Below are 17772 nucleotides of genomic sequence, written 5' to 3' on the forward strand. Positions count from 1 at the left end.
AACTCTCTATTTATTATAAATTCAAAGATTTAGGCCTGTAATAGACATACACAAAAAAATGAAGTTGTGGTGGGACTGACGTTATAAATACAATCTCCACCACATGATGATTTGCTACTTAACTTTGACATGATTTCGACTCAGAAAATAATCTTATTGCATAAAGGTGATAGTTGGGCGTATAATCTAAACAATAAATAATATAAACTACAAAATAGCCTCGGAAAGGACTGGAACTTTAATTGACAAAAGGCATGCGCACGGAAAATCTAAAGGTCATGTTTCAGTCGACGAATGGTGACGGGGTGTTTGGAATGCTAAGGGGGTGAATGATCTCAAGGTAACAGAATTGCGTGAAACTGTGGACGTGAGGAAACTAGATATTTTATGTGTGCCTGAAACAAAGAAAGAGAAATTCGAAACCAAAGACATAAAAAACGGCGTGTTGAAAAGCAGATTAGAAATATGGTCAGGAGTAGACTGTGAATCACATGGTAAACAAGGAGTAGGTCTGATTTTGAATGAAAAAGCAAAGCAGCATCTCGGAGACTATGGTTTCGTATCTCCCAGACTGCTGTGGGCTAGAATGAAAATAGGAATCAGAAGACTATCTTTCATAGCATGCTACGCGCCAGTTGATAGTGATCCTAGAGAAGTAAAAGACGCCTTCTGGGACACTTTAAATGACACAATGAATATTTGCGAACATGGGGAAAGAATAATTCAACTAGGAGACATGAACGGATGGGTGGGCATCCAAAATTAGGATACAGAAAGAGTACTAAGTTATTTTGGGGATCCAAGAACAAATTATAACTGAGATAAATTAGTTGGTCTATGCTTAGAAAGGGGTATGTTTATCACAAATACTTGTTTTAGGCAATAAATGATCCACATCTACACCTGGTCTAAAAGAAATAGCCGCAGTATAATTGACTTTGTTGTTGCGGATGAAAGAATAAGAGAGTTAGTCAAAGATACAAGGGTCCTGAATGCAATACTCATCATTACCTTCTGATCTCTAAAATTAACTTAGGTCGAGGATGGAGAAAAAAGAGAACCAAGAAAACAAAACAAACGCGAATCAAAATTGAGAACCTACAGAAACCGGATGTGCGAATGTATTTCCAAAATAAGATAATGAAAGCATAGATAGGCAACATGGGAGGACCGTATAAAAAATAAAGATATAGAGGGCACCTGGACAAAGTTACGGAATATCCTTGACGTAGAAATGATTATAGACACGAAAACAGGATACTCAAACGATTAGTTAAGGAACGTAAAGATACAATTAGAGCCGAAGAAGGGATGAAAATACAAAATGACTTCGAAGGAAGCAAGAAACTGCTTTATAAAAAAAATGAAAGGAAACAAAAGTACAGAATTTGTCAACATGAGAAATAGTAGGGGGGAAATGGTATATGATGCAGACGGAATACTAGAGGGTTTCAGAGACTATTTTAGGAGACAATTCGGAGATAAAGCTATAGGACGCCACAACTGCGATGTTGAAGACGATGCGATAGAAAACTCAATTGAGAAAGTTTGTATCACTGAGGTTAGGAATATAATTAAGAACTTTAAAAACGGTAAGGCTGCCGGGGTAGACGGTATTAACGCTGAAATGCGTTAATACCGGCGAGTGCATACCACATAGACTGTGCGAATTGATAAATTTATGTTTCCAGATTGGAGACGTCCCAGACGATTGAAAAAAAGCGATTATCGTACCAATATACAAAAGAAAGGGAGATAAAAGCGACTGCAATAATTACAGAGGGATTAGCTTATTAAGTACCGTAAGTAAAATATACTCAAAAATACTTATTCGTAGGGTAATGAAAATAGCAGAAGCAAAGATTTGGGAAGTTCAAAGAGGGTTCATGCCAGGAAGGTAATGTACGGATCAAATATTTTGCTTAAGGCAAATAACAGAAAAAAGTTTGAGAGTAGGAAAAAAAGTTTTCTGTGTATTTGTTGACCTAGAAAAAGTTTTTGACAAGGTAGATAGAAGTAAACTTTGGGAAGTCCTGAAAGAGTATGGAGTTAATGGATGGCTCCTACAAGCTATAAAAACAATATATACGGGTAGCAAAGCGAGTGTAAGGGTGAATGGGAAATTGAGTGATTGTTTCGATATTATTCAAGGAGTTAGACAAGGATGCGTTATGTCATCATGGTAATTTATATTATTTCTGGACAAGTGTTTAAGAATGGCTCTTTTCGACGAAGAGGGTGTGGATCTCGAAACAGTAAGGGTACGTGGGTTAGCGTTCGCAGATGATAGGGTTGTTATGACAGAGACAATCGAAGACTTACAAAGAATGTTGAATAAACTAGATGCAAGCATGAAGAGCATGGGCCTCCAAATTAACGCAAATAAAACAAAAACTATGGTGTTCGAAGGAAAGAGTGAAAAAACACTATGTAATACTTTATTAAATGATGCGAGAATTGAACAATTTGATAAGTTCTAATACCTTTGTAGCTTATTTACTAGGGACGGGAAGATAGATGAGGAATGAGATAAATGCATAAACGAATGTTATTGTTAGAGCATGTCCCCTTATCAGAAGTAAAAAGATAACAAATAAAGCTAAAATGGCAATACATAATTCTATATTTGTACCGGCTGTACTATACGGTAGCCAGACATGGACTTATCAAGAAAAAGATAAGAGTAAAATTAACGCAATTGACATGAGATTCATGCGCATAATAAGCGAGAAATCCCTAATGGACAAAGTAAGTAACGAGATAATTCTAAAAGAATGTGGTGCAGAAGAGACGCTAGTAGACACATGGGAAAGAAATCGGTTAAGATGGTTCGGACATGTTGAGAGAATGCCAAATGAACGACTAACAAAACAAGTGTATCAAGGTAAAGTAAGTGGCAGCGTTCCGAGAGGTAGACCGCGGAAAGAATGGTTAGAATGTGTGAATGAGACCCTACTCATAAGAGACATAAGAAGTCACAGAAACATGAGAGACTGCATGAAAAAATGCATGGACATAAAAGAAGCTAGAGAAGTATATCAGGACAGGAAAGTATGGCGGCAAATAGTTAATAAAAAGAGTGTCAGTAGAGTGAATAACGCCTGAAACAAAAGACCTTAGCCACTAATGAACCCAAGTGGGGAACCTAACATAATGACTTTATGAGGATCTTCACTTGCGGTGATTGCTAGAGAGATTGATCAGCAACCTGAGTCGGAGCAGTGTTGCGGAACGAATGTGTTATTTACATAAATAACACGAGAATTCGGGATCAATCTGAAAATTCTCTATCCCATCCACACATTACTCCTTTCCCCACCGAGTGAGTCACGCCTACCCCGAAAGGGAAATGGCTTAATGGTGTATATTCACGGTCATTGAAATAAAAAAAACTCTTAAAACTGAAATTTGTTGGTGGGAAGTAATAAAAACTGAACTGCGAATTAAAGCACTAGAAGTGGAACTCTTTTTTACTTTAATCTAATAAAATTAAAGCTTACATTTTTTAATTCAAACGCACAATTATTTACATGCGTAAAATATAAGCTTTTAACACTTTCCAATTAAAGAGAAGGAATTTTCAACTAAAAAGCTGAATTTTCAACTAAAATAATGAATCTTAAAAAATCGAAAGTTAAACTAAATTAAAAACAAAAAATGTTTAATAAAAAACGCGTTAGTACAATTTTCAACAGCAAAAGAATTAATGTTCAACAAAAAATGTAACAGTTTATGATATTTCTATAACAAAAAATTAATTAAAAACAAGTTAAATTCGTCTTAAAACACGAAATGAAATCTCTATCAAAACAGTTGAATCGTCAACCATGTACAATATTTCTGTCAAGAATAAAACAAAAATTTAACCAAATTGTTGAATTTTGTAAAAAAACATTGAATTTTCAGCACACTGTTGGATTTTCTACTAAAATATTTAAAAATTCAACTGACTCAGATTTTCTACCAAAATAGTTGAAATTTCAAAGAAAAAACAGAAATTTTCTGCAAAACAAATAAATAATTTGCAACATTAACAAGTTTAACCAAAAAAAGACAAATGTCAAAAAATTGCTGCAATCTTTGTTGTTGAAAACATCATTGGTTTTTCATTACTTAAAATAATTTTATATCTCAAATTGCAAGATTTGAAAATTAAATCAAGCAATAATCCCTTTTTATAAGTAATATTATAGAAAACCTTTTCGCTTTTAATCAAAAATTAGAATTTTCAAAAAAGAAGTTCAATATGAAATCATAAAGTTTCGAGGACTTCGAAATTTCTAAAAAATTTAGGTCGTATTATTTTCCATTGACAATTAACATTTTTAAACAAAAATCATCATCGAGATTCCCAATATTCAACAATTTTAGATTAAGTTTGTGCCCTGCACGCAAAATTGGTATTTTTAAACCGAAGCCGCTATTTTAAAAAAAAAATATTTTTTAATTTACAGGCTTCAAAACTTTCGGATAGTATTAGTTTTTCTCGTCTAAAGTTGAAATAATAATTCAAAAATTAATATATTTCAAAGATTTATAATGGTTTAACAATTTAAAGTCTCTTTGACGTTTATTTCTAAAATTGGTTATTGCACACGAAATAATTATATGTAAGCAAATTTAGGAATTTTTAGCCATTCTGGATTATGTTTTTTTTTCGTCGGAAATCGGTATTTTTAATGTTTCCTGAATTATATTGAAAAAAGATTTACAACTTTTTAACAATTTCATGTTACATTTGCACTTTACACCCGAAATCGGAATTTGTAGTAAAGAATTAAAAAATTATAATATTTTTAAAAAGCTTTAAATTTCATATAGAATTTTCGGTTTAGCTTGCGGCTACCGATAAAGATATCAAAACTTGATCATTTTTAAACAATGTATGGTTGTGTGTTTTTCAGTGGCAATAGGTTTCAAAGAGTATTTTCAATTATTTTAACAACTTTAGCTTCCAAAGAAGATTAATCATTTTTTAACAATTTTAAGTTATGTTGGACTTTTGCATCAAAAATGGTTATTTTTAAACAAAAATCATTATAATTTTAACAAAATTAAGAATCTGTAAAAGAAATTAAATTCTATCAGTTGAAAATTTAAAAATATCTCAAATTGAACTTTTAACTGTTGCTATTCTAATTTTCTTTAATTTTAAACAGTTAGAAATTTAATTTTGGAAAACTTAATTTTGTTTAATTATAGACTGTTGCGAATTCAAGAAAACATAGAATTTGATATTAAAAACAAGTGTTAAAACCGTTACATTTAGATCACATTGTATGAAAATTTAATGAATGAACATTTCAATTAATTAAAAAACAAGTTGAAAAAGTCGATTTTTTCGAAAAGGAGTAATCTAAAATAATGTTTTGCTACATTATGTATTATTCTTCTAAAAATGGTATTTTTTATTTAAAAAATTCATTAGATTATATAGAATTTTATTTATATCATTCTTATTGTATTATTATTGTCTAGTTATATTCTATTTATGTTTCTATTTCTATTCTTTGTTAAAAACTGATTTTAAAGATATGAGAAAGAGAATAAATACTATTCAATTTTAAATTAATTATTAGCCCTTAAAAACTTTCAAAGGAATAGGGAATTCTTTCTTAAGACAATATAATGAAAAATGTACCTAGTATATTCTTCTGAAAACAATGTTAATAGTATAATTTTATTTTTAAATCCTTAAAAACAATTAATAGGAATCTCGAATAAAAACAAAATCTCCATATTTTGCATGTTGTATATCTGATACGATCTTTATTTGTATAAATAATAATTAGAGCATTTCCATTAAAAAATTTAGTTTAACAATAATAATTAAAAGAGTCATTTTTTTTAATTCATAGAGCATTGTCAGACATTTGTATAGATTAAAATAATAGTGTTTGACAAAATATATTTTACAAATCATATTTTCCTAATTGTATTTTGTTCCTCGATCAATAATGCAACTATTAGTAAAAGATCAATTTAATAGTTTAGAATAATTTTTAGAACACCGAAAAAATTATATAGTGAGTATATTGAAATAATTCTTGCGGCTCGACTTTATCATAATAGACTTTAATTATATGCAACTATTAACTAATTTGCGAATTATTATCAATGAATTTTCAATTAAATCTGGTAAGATTTATCTACTTTAAAAATGATACTCATTAAAAATCATCCTAATCCTAACAGAAATATTCTTCAGGCACAGCCTGATGAAAAATGTGACTGAAATATCAAAATACTTAACACAGAATCAGACCTAAAAAATAATAAAACATTCAGCAATTTTAAAATTTCAATCGTTAAATTTTTGCCTTACGCCGCCCGTGATTATTTATCTTTTTAACCTTTCTTCTACAAGTTCCATCTTGACAGCCAGAAGTGTCCGATGACTCCGAATCTGTGAAAAAATTAAAAATTGAATTATATTTCGTAATTCCAATTTTTAAATATTTTTTAAGGCGTTGGTTATTTGAATTTTTGGTGTACACTAGATTGCAAAATTGTAAGATTTCCCGATATAGCAAAAGATTCCATGGATTATAGGAAATTCATTATAAGAAATCATTATGTGGAAAACCATGATTAAACAATAATCAGAATTGGAATAAATAATACTGAAATAGTAAAGTAATAATGATAATAAATTAAAAATAATATTAAATTATTTAATGTAAAAAGTAGAGAAACTATAAAACTTTACACAAATAGCGATTCTGTAAAAATAAACTTTACGCAGCAAAAATCTGTGAATTTCATTTATATCTCAAATATCACAAATATATTGAAAATCATAAAATCCCCTAAAATCTTAAAAATAATTAGAGGTCCTATAGAACTTAACATGGGGATGGGCATACATATATATAAATTATTTGGAATCCCTTGAATACAATTTGAATTAAACTTAATCATTAATGTTCTCTAGAAAGAATATTAGAATTCTTGGAAATCTTTGAAATCCCATCAAATTCTTGGAGATTTAATCAAATCCTTTAAGTTTTGTGAAATTTCTTTAAATGGCTCTTCAAATCCTTTGAAATCTGTAATGTGAAATCTATGGAAATTCTACCAAATTTTTTGAAATCTCTTGAAATTTTTTATATCTTTTAAAATCGCTTAGATTCCTTTAAAATTCCTTGAAATATTTCGAGATCATACAAATCCATTTTAAAAAGTATAAATCATTTGGGAGAACTTCAACATCATTTGCATAGAACTTATTCATTAAAGTTCTCTTTTTAAAAATCATTTAAATCACTAGATTTCAATTAAATGCCTTGTAATCATTAAAGCTTTAATAACATTTTCGAATATTGTGAAATTCTTTGAAAAACCTTGAAATCCCTCGAAATTTTTGGAAATTAAACACAATTCTTTGGAAGCTTTAAAGAATTTCTGGCCAATTTAACAAGGAATTCTGGTTACTCTAAGCAGAGAAAATAGTAGGAGTATATTTAACCAAAATTCTAGTTGCTTTAACCAGACATTTTTTGAGAGTATATTTTTTTTAATCTTTTAGCATTCCTTAAAATCCCTTGAAATCCCTTGAAATCTTTCGAGATCGTAGTGATCCATCTAAAAAATTATAAATCATTTGAAAGCCTTTGAATATGATTTAAGTTGAATTTATTCATTAAAGCTTTCTTTAAAAACCTGTTTCAATCTCTAGTACTCTTGGAAATCCCTTGAAATCCTTGGAGATTAAGTAAAATTCTCAAATCTTGAGAATTTTCTAAAAATACCTTAAAATACCCTGAAATCTTTAGAATCTCTAGAAATTCCTTAAAATTTAATTTTTTTTCAAAGAGTTCACTTGAAATCCCTTGAAGTACGTGGAAGTATTTGTTATCTCTTAAAAACCAATGTAACCATTTCGTATTAGTTGAAATATTTATAAATCCCATAAAGTTTTAAAATGCGCGGAGTTGCTTCCAAATATTTGAAAATTCAAACAAAATTAAACTTGTTTATTAAAATTCTCTTTCAAAAACCCCCTTTGAATTCAAGTAAATCTCCAAAAATCTTTAATCTTGTGAAATTTCCAAAAATTTCTTATAATCACTTCGAAATCGCTAGAAACACCTTAATACTTTATTTTATTTATCATACAAAATGAAATAGAGATATCTTAAAGTCTTTGGAAATCCTATAAAATTAATTGAAATTTCTTGTAATTTTTTTAATCTCTTGAAATCCTTTTGAGCCCCTTTAAAATCCAAATAATGTTTGGAAATCTTTGAAATACTCTAAAAACTCCCTCGAAATGTTTCAGAATTCCATGAATCCGTGGAAATATTTTCAAATCTTTTGAAACACGCTGAAATCTTTTTGAATTGAAAAATTTGAAAACATTTAAATATTTTAAAATGTTCTAAAAGCCTTAAAACAGTGAAAGTCGCTCGAAATTTGTTGACATCCTTTGAAATCCCTTAAAACTCTGATATGTTTACAAATCTTCAAAATGCTTGCATCAACTCTTTTAATATTTTAATATTCTTAATTTCTGTATTGATTTTCTTATAATATTTTTTTATGATTTTTTAAGAATCGCAAAAAAAATCAGAAATTTTCTATAGAAAATTAGTAATTAAGGCTCTTAAAACGACTCGGGTTTTCGCCACATACATAATAGGATAATGCTGATACTTTCACAAGGATGCATTTTTTAATGTAATATTTTCAGGACATAATCTAAAGGAAATTATACAGGCCGGAACAGAGAGCATCGTCGGAAAATATGCTTTTTTTAATTTAATTAAGCATATAATAGAATTATTCAATTATATAATATAAAAATATTATTGATTACATTATAAAATAATAGTCTTTATTACATAATGTGATAGAATAATTTTATTTATTATTATTGTATTATATTATATTACCCTCTAAGCAAAGAAAACACTTTACATGCAGATTTTTATGTAAATTGAAACTAGCCCGGCATGCATAATAGCCAGAGTGTTGCAGTTTATGGGCGCAAAAAAACGCTGCATTTTCAATTACAAAAAAAAACACAAGAAGAACATTTTCTGAATACAGCTCTCTGTTCCGGCCAGAATAATTGCCTTCAGATTATGTGTTTAAAATATTACGTTCAATAATACATCCTTGTAAACGTAATATGTACCATGTAGAAGTCCCGAGTCGTTTCAATAAAGAAAAAATTTTTAACTTTAATTATTGTGAGAATAATTTTTCAAAATACTCACCATCAGAGAAAGAAACTTTTTTCTTCCTTTTGGATACCTTAGCAGGCTTTGTAGTCTTCTTGGTTTTTGGAAGACGTTTTTTTTTTGCGCCAGATTTTCGTTTTGGGAAATCTTCGGAATCCCAGAAATCAGAGCAATCCGAACACGAACAATCGGAGCTAAATGATGAGGAACTCGATGAGCAACAACTGCAACTGGTAGAATCTGATTCCGAATCCGAAGACATATCACAACAGTTTTGAGATGATTTTTCTTTTGGTTTCGTTTTTTTCTTCATTCGTTTAACCGGAGCCATTTTATTGAACTGAAAAATATGTTTAGACACTTTTTTTGTTAAATACTGTTGGTATTTTCTTACTGGTTTATGATTGTGAGTGGTTTTTTATAATCAAGAAATAAAGGAGATTTAAGGGGACGACTTAAAAACCCCGGAAACAAAATGTCCGATACTGAAATTATCGAATTCGAAAATTCCCGAGCTATAGAAAATTCTCGAAATTAAATGATGAAACTATCTTATGATTCTTATTTATTTATTAAAAATACATTAATCAAATATTTTTATTAAAAAATATTCAATTTTAGGAATTTTCTATTTCGGTTAATTTATAATTAGAGAATTTTCTGCCAGGAATTTTATTATTCAGGAATTCTACAGTTTCGGGAATTTTATTTCTCGGGTTTTTTTCTGTCGACTTTTATCCGATTTTTTTTCGAAAAAAATTATGAACATTATAAAATATCCAATAATGCGAAGTAACTAGTTTCTTTTAGCTAGTTACTTTTTTGTTAACGAAATTATTTTTGTAAATAAGTAACGAATTTGTAACTAGTTACATTTTTTCAGTAACAGTAACTACAATAAAAATCGTTACTTTTTTAGTTACTTTCGAAACATAGTTTACAAGTTTTTTTTACGAGAATCAATTAATTTTGCATCTTTTCCTTTTTACATTCTCATCACAGAAGGTATTGGATTTGTGTAAAATTTGACCCCCCGCCCCCAGTTTTTGTCAAATGTCCACGTTTTGAGATCCTCTGAAACCGAAAAACAGGTTTTTAAGAATGTGTCTGTCTGTATGTCTGTACGTCTGCCTGTATGGCTGTATGTCTGTATGTCTGTCTGTCTGTCTGTCTGTCTGTCTGTGAACACGATAACTTTCGAAAAAATTAATCTATTAGATTGCCCTTTGGCACACTCGTTTAGTATCCTAAACTAAAGGTCAAGTTCGTTAGCCAGCCATTTTGGATAAAAATTCAAAAAGTGGGCACATTTTGAATATTTTTGAGACCACTTTTTTAAAAATTCCAAAATTCTCTGTACGTTTATTTATAGTATTCAAAAAGTTGAACAATTTAATCGTATGACTTTTTTTAAAAAAATCAAAAATTACCAGAGTTAGAGCATTTTCAAGATCCAAAAAAACAAATTAAAATGAACATTTTAAGCCAAACAACGCATGATACGAAAAAAAGCCAAGAGGAAAAAACGTTACTTTTTAAAAGCCCTACTAGATTACGATAACAATTTTTTTAATTTGGTCGAAAAAGTAAAAATTCCAAATTTGATCGTACCAAAAATTTTTGAAACCACATTTTTTCAATATTTAAAAATTGTATGTACGGTTGTTAATAGTATTCAGAATCTCAAACAATTTATACCCATGACTTTTTTCTATAAAAAGAAAATTATCAGAGTTAGAGCATTTTCAAAATCCAAAAAAACAAACTAAAATGAACATTTTAAGCTAAACAACGCATGATATGAAAAAAAGCCAAGAGAAGAGAAACTTTGCTTTTTGAAAGCTCTAAAAGATTATAATAACAACATTTTCAATTTGGTCAAAAAGTTGAAAATTCCTTGATCTCACAAAAAAATTTTGAAACCACATTTTTTCAAGATTTAAAAATTCTACGTACGGTTGTTCATAGTATTCAGAAGCTCAAACAATTTATCTTCATGACTTTTTTCTATAAAAAGAAAATTATCAGAGTTAGAGCATTTCAAAATCCAAAAAAACAAACTGCAAATTTATAATGAATCACTTTTCGCTATAAGCTACGAAAAAAAAATGAGACAAAAATTGTTCATCCAAAAAAGAGCTATAATTTTTGATAGGACACGTAGTTTTTGCTTTAGTCGAAAAAAATATCATTCAAAATAAAAATATTAAATTTGTTTAAAAAAACGACACAAGGTACGAACTTAAATTACCAGACAAAAGTTTTTCGCCTAAAAAGATCTATAAATTTATAATAAATCATTTTTTGATTGGACGAGTAGTCTTCTTTTAATCGTAAGACATAAGATAAAAAATGCAAAAATGAACTTTTTGGAAAAAGCGCAGAAAAGACGAAATAAGACATAGGCTCCTATATAGGACCCTGTATAGGTTCCTGTATTAGACCATATGCAGATGCGCAGTAGTTTTTATTCAATCGTAAAAAACAACATTAAGGATAAAAAATTATAAAAACAAGAATATAAGAACTAGCATGATTCAATTTGTATGCATATTATGAATTGTAATGATATACATTTATTGGAATGATGCATGTTTCAGAGCAGCTTAGAATACAATTCAAAGCAAAATAAGAAACAAATACAAAAATAATCATGATAAATACAATTTACTTTTTATTTTGCAATTTTTTAATAAGTAATCCCAGACAGAGTTACATAAAAATGTATCATAATTGATACCAAAGTGTTCTGTATAATGTAGAAAAGTTTACATGTTGGATAAAATCGAGTGCGAAGCACGAGATACGTGATGAGAATGTGTTCGCTAAAGCCAAAAGAGCTTTAACAAAAGAGAGTTCAAAATTACAAAATTACAGTTGTCGGTCCGTTCACCTTTGATTTCAAAAGGTCTGTGCCCGAATGTGGAGGAAATGCAAAGACCAAGTGCGGAGTGCGATTGCCATCAGTCGCATACCATAGGTGCGCTCAGACTGTCTTTTAACGAAAGAGAATTCACAATTACAAAATTACAGTGGTGGATGTTTTGAGTCTTAATTTTAAAATGTTTGCGCAAGAATGTGCGAAAATATAAAGACTGAGCGCGCAGCGCGAGGTAAATATATAATCGAGCGCGAAGCACAAGATAAATACAACATCGAGCGCGAAACGCGAGAACCAACATTTGCGCGCCCTAGGCGAGCCGCACGCGATGAGACTGTGCCCGCGTAACGTGCAAATTTTTTACTGTTTAAATTGTGGTCGCTTGTTCTCGAACGAATTTTTAGTACGGCAGGAATTATGTTTAGCTCGATAAGGGGCGAATTGTGGGACGAAATGTTCGAAAAATTATTACTGTGGAAAATAAACAAAAAATTTGCAGGGCTTCTAAGCCTAATTTACTTGAAAAAGTGACTGAAATTAACTTGAAGTGACTAGTTCAAAATAAGTTCCAAAAGTAAAACAATGCATTTTAAATAAAATTCCAGAAAATTTAGAGGAATTTAAGTGAAATAAGAATTCGACAAAAATTTTTTTAAATATTTAAAATTTTAAACACTCCACTGGATTCAGTAAATTCGGAATGAACTTAGAAGAATTCAGGAGAATTCAAAAGAATTTGATAGTTTCTCAGAATTCAAGGTGATTTTCAAAGACTTCGAAATAAAAATAATTTTTTGTCCGACCCCCATCGAAAACGCGCCATTGCATGCACGTAAAGCAGGCGTAATCTGGCCAATTCCAGCCCAGTGGCCTTCGCACATGCGCACTTCATCGCTGGGCCAACATGAAACTTTACGCCCGCTATACATGCACTACACCACGCAAGTGGGACACCTGGCACAAGTGATAATATCATATGATGTAAATTAAAGTGCTTTTTCTTTGCACCCTTTCATCATTAAATATTTACAAAAGGGAAAAGGGGAAAAGGAGAAAATAGTAAAGGGAAAGGGGTAAAAGGTGAAAAGAAAAAAGGAAAGGGGGAAATGGGTAAAAGAGCAAAAGATTGAACGGAACGGGGAAAGTTTCAAAAGGGAAAGGTTAACATGAGAAGAGAAAAGGGGAAAGGGAACAGACAAAGGAAAAGAGAAGAAGAAAATGAGAAACCAGAAAGGGTAAAAAGGGAAAGGGGGGAAATGGGAAAAGAGAAAAAATAAAAGGAGAAGGGAAGAATATGAAAAAGAACAAGAGTAAGGGGAACGGCGAAATGAAGAAAGGGGGGACGTTAAAGGGAATTGGGAAAAAGAAAGGGTAAAGGGGTAAAAGAAAACTGTAGAAGGGATTTGGAAAAGTTATTGGAAAATGCAATGGTGAAGGATAGGCAAAAAGTGTAGTGTGTATAAAGGGCGTAAGGCTATTTTTTCTCGTGTGACTTTCGCCCTCGCTTCGCTCTGGTGGCAAGTACACACTCGTTAAAACAGCCTTCCTTACGCCCTCAATACACAACGTACTATAACGAGAGTTTTTAAAAAAGTCAAAAGAATTCCAAAAGATCTAGAATTTACGATGAATTCCAAAATAATTCAAATAAGTCGAAAAAGAATCCAACATAATGCACTAACTTCAGTAAAATGGGAGTTAAATGGGAGTGAACAGAATGCACAACTAATTCAGCAAAATTTAAACGAATTAAAACAAATTTCAACCAACGAATTATAAAATTTGTTTAGCAAATTGAGACAAGTTCAAGGTAATCGAAAAGAATTCCGTAAAGTTCATAAAAACTTTAGGTTAATTATAAACAAATTTCAAGTGAATTGAAAAAACTGTTATGTAATTTATTATGTCCGGAATAAATTGGGGTTGAACAATGAAATAAAATATTTTTTAAAAAATCCAATTAATTCAGTGGATTTGAAGGGAATTTTAAAGAATTTAGGGTGAGTATAAAAAAATTCAAAACAATTTATATAAATCAAATAGGATTTAGAAATCATTGGTAATTTCCGAATCTAAACAATTAAAAGATTGTTGAGTAATAAAATAATGAATAAAATACTTTTATATGATGAACATCGTTTTTATCTGATTTATTATTTATTTATTATTAAAATCATTTTTTAATTGCTTACATTAGATTTGGGAATTTCTTCATTCGAAAATTTTCCTGTGTCGGCAATTAGATATTTTATTATGTTGGCAATTTTATTTTGAAAATGATCTATTATCGGGAATATACAAATATGGTAATATTAAAATTTTTCCAATTCGGGCTTTATTGATTACACTTAATTTGATCATTTCAGGAATTTTCTATATCAAATTGGACGATTGAATCTGAAAAATAAAATATCAAAAACTGTAAAATTCCTGAAAATAAAATATTTGAATTCGAGAATTACCGAAATATAAAAATCCTGACTTGGAAAATTCTCGAATAATAAAATTCTCAAACAATTTATAATATTAGCGAATTTGAAAATTTCTAAATAATAAAATTTCCGACGAGAAAATTTCGAATAATAAAATAGCCGATAATGCGAAATTCCCAACATTATAAAACGATCGAAATTAAACAATTAATAGTATATTATTAATAGTATAGTATATTTAGCCTATATTAGAATCCGATTAAAGGAAGCATGATTTACGGTAATTTTAAGGGTAATTTATGTAACTTACCATAAATTACCAAAAGTTCAGTTTAAAAATGTCTATAAATTTTCGGAAATTTATGGCAATTTTTGGTCATTAATCGTAACTTTACAAATAAATATGGTAACTTACCATAAATTACCCAAAATTAAATTTTAAACATTTTTATAAATTTCCGAAAATTTAGGAATTTATGGTAATATTACTGGTACTTTATAGTAATTTACCATAAATTCATCGAAATACAATTTAAAAATATCTATAAGTTTCCGGAAATGTATGGAAATTTTCGGTCATTTATGCTAATATCACAGGTAATTTATGGAAGCTTAAGATATATTACCCAAAATTCAATTTAAAAATTGCGATTAATTTCCGTAAAGTTTCAGAAATTTTCGGACATTTTTGGTAATTTACGGTAATTTGATAAATTATATATATGGTAACTTTCCATAAATTACCGCAAAATTCTATTATCTGCAACCAAATTTCCTTACAATTCTTACGGTGAGTGGTCTCATAACATTATCGTAAGATGGATTAAAAATTAAGAAGTTGTATATATTGACTAAAAAACAATCTTTTCAATTGCTTAAATCCGGAAATTTTTTCTCGCGAATTTTACCATACGTAAATGTTTAAATTGGACAATATTACAAGCTGCTCGGGAATTTTATTATTCGGGAATTTTCCAATTCGGACATTTTTAATTTTCGGTGATTTTGTAATTTCGGGAATTTCCTGCATCAAATGGAACGACTGAAAAATCCTGAATAATAAAATTCCCAACAGTGTCAAATCTCCAAAAAAGAAATTATTTGAAATAGAAAATTGCCTACATTTAAAAATCCGGACTTGAAAAATTCTCGAATAATAAAATTTCCGAACAATATAAGCGAATTATTTGAAATATACAATATAATATACAATATTCGCAAATTTGAAAATTTCCGATAAAAAATGTTCCATAATGCAATTTTTCGACATCAAAAATTTATCGAATTTACACTATTAAAAAATTCTTTTTAATAAATTTAATTAATTTAATGTAGAAAACAATAATGAAATATTTAAAACAAAAATTTCCTTTTAAATGTTCAAATTATCTTTGTAAAATTATTATTTGGATTAAAATAATAATAATTGAAAAAAAATATTTCTAAATGCAAAAGAACAATACAAGAAAAAGATTTTTGTAACAAGAGATTTTTCAGTCGTCTAATTTTGTAATATTTGAATCATCCAAAAGGCGTAATGTTAAAATTTAAAATTGATAAAATCCGAATGTAACTGCAATTTGAAAAACAGATAATTTAAAAACCTTATTTAAACAGCAAGTATAAAGTTCTATCGTAAGCTTGAGAAGGAAATTCTTTCAACGAATGTAAATATTTACCTAAATAGTAGGGGGAATTTTTCATCAAGGACACTGGCGCCATTATAAATAAATTCACTGCTTGAAAATAATTTTAAATGATCACGAATAAGAAAATGTTCTTCCAAAAGTCGAAATAAAAGTTTTTACTAATTATAAAATACATTAAAATCACACATTTAATTAATATATTTACTAGAAACAAAAAGTGGTTTTCTGATTAAATTTCCCAATTTCAACGATTTTTTTCAATTTAGTTATCAGATTAACTTGTTACTATTCATTATAAATAACATATTGAAGTTTAAAATTTGCAATCCAAAAATGTAAGAAAATTAAAATTATTCACCTGAGTTGACGAAATTTGAAAGATATGAAGTCCAACCTTCGCTTTGTAACGTAAATCAAACACTGACCTACAGTGGCGAACTTGAATAATAAGTTTAGTTTATTGTCATAATTTATGGAAATCTGGTGGGAGAACTTTCTGTTTCTCATCTAGTAAGAAAATCTTGGTCAACTGATTGAAATTTAGGCAGAGTTATCATTTTTATTTAAAAAATTTCTTTTTTTCAATTACTAAGCATTTGTTAAAGCAAACTGTCTACACGTTCCGCAAAAATCGGGCTACTTATACCGAAATTTGAGTACATATAGCCTTTTTGGAGCTCTATTTGTTATCCTTTTGTACATACCTATTTTTCGTAGCTTTTGTTCTAAAAATCGTCTTTTATGCTCATAAACTAATCTCTTTTCGCAGAAATTAAATATTTTTTGGTTATAAAAGCAACTTTTTTGTAGAAAATTCATCTGATTCAAATGAAAATTCATCTTTTTGGCTTTCAAATTCAATAATTTGATTGATTTTTTACTCCTTAACTGGAAAATCAATTTTAGTTCAAAATTTAACAATTTTGGTGAAAACTACTCTTTTTGGTTTAAAAATTAATCTCTTCTCGTAGAAATTTATTTTTTTTATGAGGAATGCAAGTTTTTGTCGAGCGTTAATCTGCTTTGGTTACAAATTCAACTGCTTCGTAGAATACTCATTTTTTTGCCTAAAAATGTGGTAGAACATTTACCTATTTGGTTAGAAATCAACTTTTAAGAAAATTCATCTTCCGGAAAAATGTAATATTTCTTTTAATGCACATTTTTTGTAAATTTTGGAAAATTTCTTGAAAATTCAACTGCTTTCTGGAAAATTTGGTCTACTTGTTTTACAAATTCAACAATCTGGTTGCTTTTTTATTTCTTGACTATAAAATCTTTCTTACTTGAAAATTGAAAGCTTTTGTTGCAAATTCTTCTCTTTGGTTAAGAATTGAACTGATTTGTAGAAAAATCGTATTTTTAGCTCAGAAATTTAACAGAATGGTAGAAAATTCAACTATTTGGTTACAAATTCAACAATTTGGCTGATTTTTCATTTCTTAACCCATTATCGACCAAAGCTCTCAATTTTATAACATGAGTTTGACCGCAAAATGTATGGACATAACAAAACAACAAATAGATCAAAAGTACTGTTCCTTATGTTTTTGGGTGAGCTAAATTCGAATCCGTGGTCAAAATTCAAAAATTTCGACTTCAAAATTAAATATGGCGGTTTTTGT

The 17772-nt window shown here is 29.1% G+C and overlaps 1 protein-coding gene across 1 annotated transcript; it reads right to left on the minus strand.

Annotated features, from left to right (window-relative positions):
- Positions 1–5738: 5738 nt before the first annotated feature.
- LOC117175250 (suppressor protein SRP40-like) lies at positions 5739–16630 on the minus strand. Its single transcript, XM_033364935.1, has 3 exons — positions 16506–16630; positions 9222–9525; positions 5739–6406 (listed from the first exon to the last, which is right to left on the minus strand). Exons 2-3 carry the CDS (start codon positions 9514–9516, stop codon positions 6309–6311), a joined length of 393 nt encoding a protein of 130 aa, XP_033220826.1. The 5' UTR covers positions 9517–9525; positions 16506–16630; the 3' UTR covers positions 5739–6308.
- Positions 16631–17772: the final 1142 nt, after the last annotated feature.

This window comes from Belonocnema kinseyi, chromosome 6 (assembly GCF_010883055.1).
Source record: "Belonocnema kinseyi isolate 2016_QV_RU_SX_M_011 chromosome 6, B_treatae_v1, whole genome shotgun sequence".
Taxonomy (NCBI): Eukaryota; Metazoa; Arthropoda; class Insecta; order Hymenoptera; family Cynipidae; genus Belonocnema; species Belonocnema kinseyi.